The sequence below is a fragment of the Dipodomys merriami genome, unplaced genomic scaffold, assembly GCF_024711535.1.
Source record: "Dipodomys merriami isolate MVZ:Mamm:240054 unplaced genomic scaffold, mDipMer1.0.p SCAF_24, whole genome shotgun sequence".
Lineage (NCBI taxonomy): Eukaryota > Metazoa > Chordata > Mammalia > Rodentia > Heteromyidae > Dipodomys > Dipodomys merriami.
Genome location: NW_027203826.1, coordinates 15927043 through 15933280, shown reverse-complemented (window position 1 = coordinate 15933280; position 6238 = coordinate 15927043). Strand labels below are relative to the sequence as shown.

At 35.3% G+C, this 6238-nt stretch overlaps 1 protein-coding gene across 1 annotated transcript; it reads right to left on the bottom strand.

The window, feature by feature from the left end:
• Positions 1–4240: 4240 nt before the first annotated feature.
• Positions 4241–5179, bottom strand: LOC138835630 (olfactory receptor 14C36-like). Its single transcript, XM_070034103.1, has one exon. The coding sequence runs from the start codon at positions 5177–5179 to the stop codon at positions 4241–4243; it is 939 nt and encodes a 312-aa protein (XP_069890204.1).
• Between the last annotated feature and the right edge of the window lie 1059 nt (positions 5180–6238).

The window sequence follows — 6238 nt, the reverse complement described above, 5'->3', positions numbered from 1 at the left end:
AAAATTATATTAAGTGAAGTAAGCCAGGCCCAAAGAAGCATAGGTCCCATGGTTTCCCTTATTTGCAATATCTAGTATAGGTATGAGTCAAGCGGAAAAGGTCAGATAATGTGATGCTAGGAAAATGAACCCTTAAATATGTATTTTAATGTTTTCGTTTCTTTCATGCATGTATCTCTAATGCATTTATAAGATTATTTCTTTGTTGCTTTGTATGTCCCTCCCCCACAGTGTAACCCCCGTTTTCACTATATTTGATGTCAGTATAACATGTGGAGTAGATGGGGACAAACAAGTCGTTTAAGGATTCAGGTGGACCTGTTGCAACAATGAGAAGTACAAAATGTCATGTCAAAACCAGCTTTACAATGCCGGTGTGGGGGGGGGAGGGGGGTATAATTGGGTGGGGGGAGGGGGGTAAAATTGGGTGGGGGGAGGGGGGAGGCGGGGAAGGGAAGTGAAGGGTAAACAAAGGAGGAGGCTGCAATGCTTGGTAAGAAATGTATCCATTATCCTGCCCATGTAATTGTAGCCCCTTTGTACAGTATGTTCTCAAATAAAATAAAATACAATTTAAAAAAAAAAAAAAAAAAAAAAAAAAAAAAAAGAAAATAGGTTGACTGATTCTATTATATTTCCACTATTTTCATACCTCAGCAGGAACCACAAGTCACCAAACTCTGCTCAATGAAGCTTGCACTTTATGGAATCAATGGTCCAATAAAATTTTAATCCTTTGTTCTTCATAAGTACATTCAGTAAATATTTGCTCAACACCCCATTCTTAAGTATGGATGACAATTTACTTGACTATCTAAATATAGGTCTATAAGTTTATTATAAATGTTTATTAGTATTTTGAGAAAGATAAAATCAGTAATAAGTGAATAAGATTTTAAATATAAGCAATTAAAATTTAATTTCTTAAAAAAACTAAATTAAAATTAAGATTAGAAGACAGAGAAAAGAAAAAAAAGCAAGAACTGAACACTATAAGAAAAAAACATTTTTTAAGTATCAACACTCAAATTATTTAAAAACATTCAAGCAATTAATTCATCATAACTGATTTCAGTGTTCTTACAATCTCCCGCAATTTTGGAGTGTAAAAAATGGGGTGGACATGATTTCAGGCTGAGAATATTGCCTCAACAGGAGCATATAATAATTGATTCTGAGAGAAAAACAAAGGCCTACAGGTCTTCCGTCACTCTGCATGACTCTTCTATATAAATGAAGAATCTTTTTAGTTTTGAGTAACTTCTTGCAGTTTACAAACTGAAATGACGACAAGGCTACAGAGAAACTAATCTTGGCATGAGGGCTCTAGTGGTTGTCCCTGCTCAGCTGTTCCTGCAAAGCAGAACTAGTAGAGCAGCAGCAACAGGTAAGAAAAATCTCAGCCCCACCTCTTTGGTGAGGCTGCTTGTAACTTGACTGACGGACCCACAGGCAGAATAAATTGTAAGAAACACTCTTTTAGATAAGGAAGGTTATAAGAATTTATTTTTACTGACAAGGCTCTAAAATGAATGAGAAAATTGGAATTTATCTAGGTGAATCAGAAAGATGTTTTTAAAATTAGAATAGCTGGTTAGCCAGGCACTGGTGGCTCTCATCTGTAATCCTAGCTACTTGGAAGATTGAGATCTGAGGACTGCACTTTGAAACCAGCCCAGGCAACAAACCCTGTGATACCCTTATCTCCAATTAATTAGAAAACATGGTGGAAGTGTAGCTATGAGTCAAAGTGGTAGAGCACTTGCCTTGATTGTGAAAAACTTAGGGATAGTGCTGAGACCCTGAGTTCAAGTCCCACAACCACCACCACCAAACAACAATCAAGGAAAGGAAAGGAAAGGGAAGGGAAAGGGAAAGAGAAAGGGAAGGAAGAGAAAAGAAATCAGCTACTCATAGTTCACACCTGTAATCCTAGCTACTCAGAAGGCAGAGATCTGAGAATCAAGGTTTGAATTCAGGCAAGTAAGAAAATACATGAGACTCAGAATGATTTTTTATCAAGACAATATGTAGAAATATAGCAGGATTCAGAGAAAAACTGTCAGTCACTTAAGGCCTAGGAACTTCTGTGCATTGCCTAGTGTTTATACTTCCTTTTGTTCTGTTAGTGTCTTTCATGATGGATCTCTATCAATTTAAATCCCATGTCTCCACATTTACTTGCTTCTGTGTATTCTGCTAAAGAAAATGTAATCCTTGTCACTACACTAAATCTATCCTTTCCAAGTGATGCATTATTTACTACATAATTGTCTAGTAAAAAAATCATCACATTTTCTCCTGTATTTTAGACTATTCCTTTCCTTCAGGTATTTTCTTTCTTTTGTTAAAATTTTAAATGGATCAGATTCCATTAAGCAATTCTTGCTTTTGTTTCTTGAACAGTGAACAGTAAGTCTCCTTGTCAGTGTTGCCTATGCACATATATATGTATATATATATATATATATGAATATATATGCTCTCCTAAATTTCTTAAACTATTTTCAATTCTCTGGTCTTACATTAGGATCTTTGAGTAATTTTAAGTTTTTTTTTTGTAATTACTGAGGAGTCTAGATTCAGTCCTTTATGCTCAAATATCCAGCTTTCCTAGTCCCATTTGTTCAAGATGCTGTGTATTCCTCAATTTCTGTGAATTTACTTCCTTAACAAAAAAAAAGAAGCCTGTAGGTTTTCAAGATTATTTGCCCTCAGAAAAAGGGTTAATACTGTCTATATGGAATCTGGAGTGTATCTGAATTAATTCATATACTTGTCAATAAGGAACACTTAGAAATGAGAAACTATGATGTTAAGATTTGCTGTTCTTAAACATGATTATCTTTTCATATCAAAAATGAGGCTGAAGATATGAAATAGCTTCTGAACAAAAATAAGAATGAAAGATGCTTCCAGAGTACTTAAAAATCTACAAGAACTCTCAAGGAAATACAGATTTCAAGATCTCTTGGCCAGTACACTCTTAGGTGTACTAGTCTAGCTGGCTAGACTATTAGTTAAGGCCCAAAGGAACTTCTATTCTTTGCAGTTAAACATTTCTTCATCTCTGAAATAATGGAGAAGTTTCTCATAAATAACCCAGACCCAAAGGAAGGCCCAAAGGAACTTCTATTCTTTGCAGTTAAACATTTCTTCATCTCTGAAATAATGGAGAAGTTTCTCATAAATAACCCAGACTGAACATTATTAAACACAATAGAGAAACAAACATGCATCAAGAAGCAGAATTCAGCTTCTAAACATCTATGTCAGGTACATGACAACATGAAGTAGATGCTGAAATACAATACTGCCTCTTAGACTTGTCTGATTTGGCTGGCTTTGAATAATGAGATAAACCAAGGGAGGACAAGGAACATTCAATTAGCAGGATCTTCCTCTAGTACTCAAAACTGAGGCCAAAACAATAGTTCCGTTAATTATCATTTTACATATACACTGTTCACTTTCTAAATGGGTCATAAAATTAGTTTTAAAGTAATTCCATTGGTGTTACTCTTATTTAACTTTAAAGTACTTATTTTGAGAATCCTATCATTTACATAGTTCTATTAGATTGAATTAAGTAAATAGAAAATGTGGATGAAAATGTATATTATATTATCAACACTAAAAATATTTGATGAATCATAAACATATTGTAAAATAGCTTAAAAGAAAGTTGTTTAATCACATCTATTCATTACATGATGGTCATTCTACTTAACCCTTCAAAACAGAAGAGCTAAGCACATATTGCTAATGTTGCAAACCTATCTACTCAGAAGGCAGAGACATAGAGTATTACTGTTGGCAGGCAGGCCAAGTAGATAATTCCATGATCTACATCTCCAATTAACCAGCAAAATGGTAGACTATAAGTGTGGCTCAAATTATAGAGTACTGTGAGTCAGGGGATGAGCCCTGAATTCAAGTCCTGATACATAAATACGTACATATATATGGTTGAAGAGATGGGTATGCCAAATGACTTCATTTGACTATCATTTTGCATATGTGTATGAAATTATCACACTGTATTATGTAAATAAATACAACACAATGATATATAATTAAGTTTTTATTCCATTCCTTGAGGAAAAATGAGAATGATAATTAGAGTTAGTACACTAAATCATGAGGGAGTGATTTGGGAGTAACTTTGTACAGTATAGGAAACTGAATTTTTACTGTTGAAATCTCACTGGGTAATATTTAGATAAAATCCAAGACAGCTTTAAAGTTTTCCTGAATACAACATTCTTAACATTATTTTTTCCACTGCCTCTTTTATTTGTTTATTTCTAAGACTATAGATGATAGGATTCAGAAACGGGGGTATAATGGTATAAAATATAGATAGAATTAGGTTCTGAATACTTTGAGAGATTGCTGAAGTCCTTAGGTATACAGTGACACCAGAACCAAGAAACATAGACACCACAAGAATGTGAGGCACACAGGTGGAAAAAACCTTTCCTCGCTCTTCTTTGACATGGATCTTCAACACTGCTGAAAATATGCGAATATATGATAAAACAATGAAGATAAAACATCCACCACCTACACCTATGGTTGAAAAAATAATTAAGAGTTTATTGCTAAAGGTATCTGAGCAAGACAGCCTTATTAGAGAGGGACTGTCACAGAAGAACTGGGGAACCACGTTGGACTGACAAAAGGACAGCCTGAATGTGCTGCCAGTGTGAACAGCTGCGTAGATGAGACCACAGAGTAAGGAAGCCAGTGTGGTCTGGACACAGAACTGGTGGTTCATGATGACAGGGTAGTGGAGGGGCTGGCAGATGGCTACAGACCGGTCGTGGGCCATGATGGTGAGGAAAAACAGCTCCACAGATGCACAAAAAATCACAAGAAGTATCTGCATTGCACAGCCAGCCATAGAGATGGCTCTGTTGTCAATGAGGGAGTTGACATAGGCATTGGGGATAGTGACAGAAATGTAGCCCATGTCTACAAAGGACAGATTCCTGAGGAAGAAATACATGGGCGTGTGCAGGTTTCTATCAATGGTGGTGACAGTGATGATGATCAGATTCCCTAAAATGGTGGCCAGGTACATCATCAGGAACAATGTAGAGAGCAGGAGTCTGAGCTCCCACATCTCAGCAAAGCCCTCCAGGAGAAACTCAGTCACTCTGCTGGTATTGCCCATGCTCTGAAAATGCGAATTCTTCTGGAAAACAAAAGAATGGAGAAAATAACTATGCAATCATTGATAAAATGTCCATGAACTTTCACCTGATAAAATGTACTTCTATGTTCCCAACTGGTCTTCATGTGTTCGAAATTCCTATTGTTTCTCTGCTATGCATACCATATCACCACTCCTAAGAGAATGACCTGAAATATAAAGCAAGATGGAGCTCTCCAATTTAATGATGCATGATCACATAATTTTCTTCAATCATATCCACAAAATGACTTTATTGACACAATGAAGAACAATTTGATTAATATGTGTCTGATTGCTGTTTTTGAGTATTTTCCTCCTCTTTTAGTCAATAATATGCATAGAAAGCTGGCTAATACAATGTACATATAAGTCTGTGTGTCTATACATGGTTAGCATAATGCATTTAACTGTATATAAGTTTATTATTTGTATTTAGATATAATAGTAAAATGATTTTTTATATTTAAGTGTATTTTTATTGGTCTATTTTCTTCTATCTTCTTTCCATGTGTCTGCTAAACTATCAGTCTGTATATGTAAAAAGAGAAAAAAAATTAACATTGGTTTCTTTAATGTGAGCTATGTCTAAGGCTCCTAGTATTGGACAACTGGTTAGGACACAGGCCCAGTTATTCCTGCATGCTTCAGGAAATAATTATTCTTCAAAGAGAAACCTCAGTTTCTGCCCTGAAGACCTTTAGACACATTGGGTAAAGCCCATTCATATTAAAAGTGATAATCTTATTAATTATTTTATCTATTATGCTTGGATATTTGCACTCTATCTACAAAAGCATCCCCATAGCAACACTTTGATTAGCACTTGTTAAATAAATAAACTTCATAGTGTTTATGACAGCTATGTAGTTTTATTAGTAGTGGGACTTAATATCAGCTGGATGTGAACACACAGCAAGGATGTTAGTCCCTGTTCTTCTACCTGCATTCTTCCAGTGGTCAGCACATCTGCACATGTGCATATGTTCCTGCTCACTGCTATTTGTAGCATAAACACAGAAAATTTATTTGTATTTTACT

Bases quoted from the DNA above. Each gene is read 5' to 3' on its own strand.
- LOC138835630 (XM_070034103.1), bottom strand. From the start codon at position 5,179: ATGGGCAATACCAGCAGAGTGACTGAGTTTCTCCTGGAGGGCTTTGCT.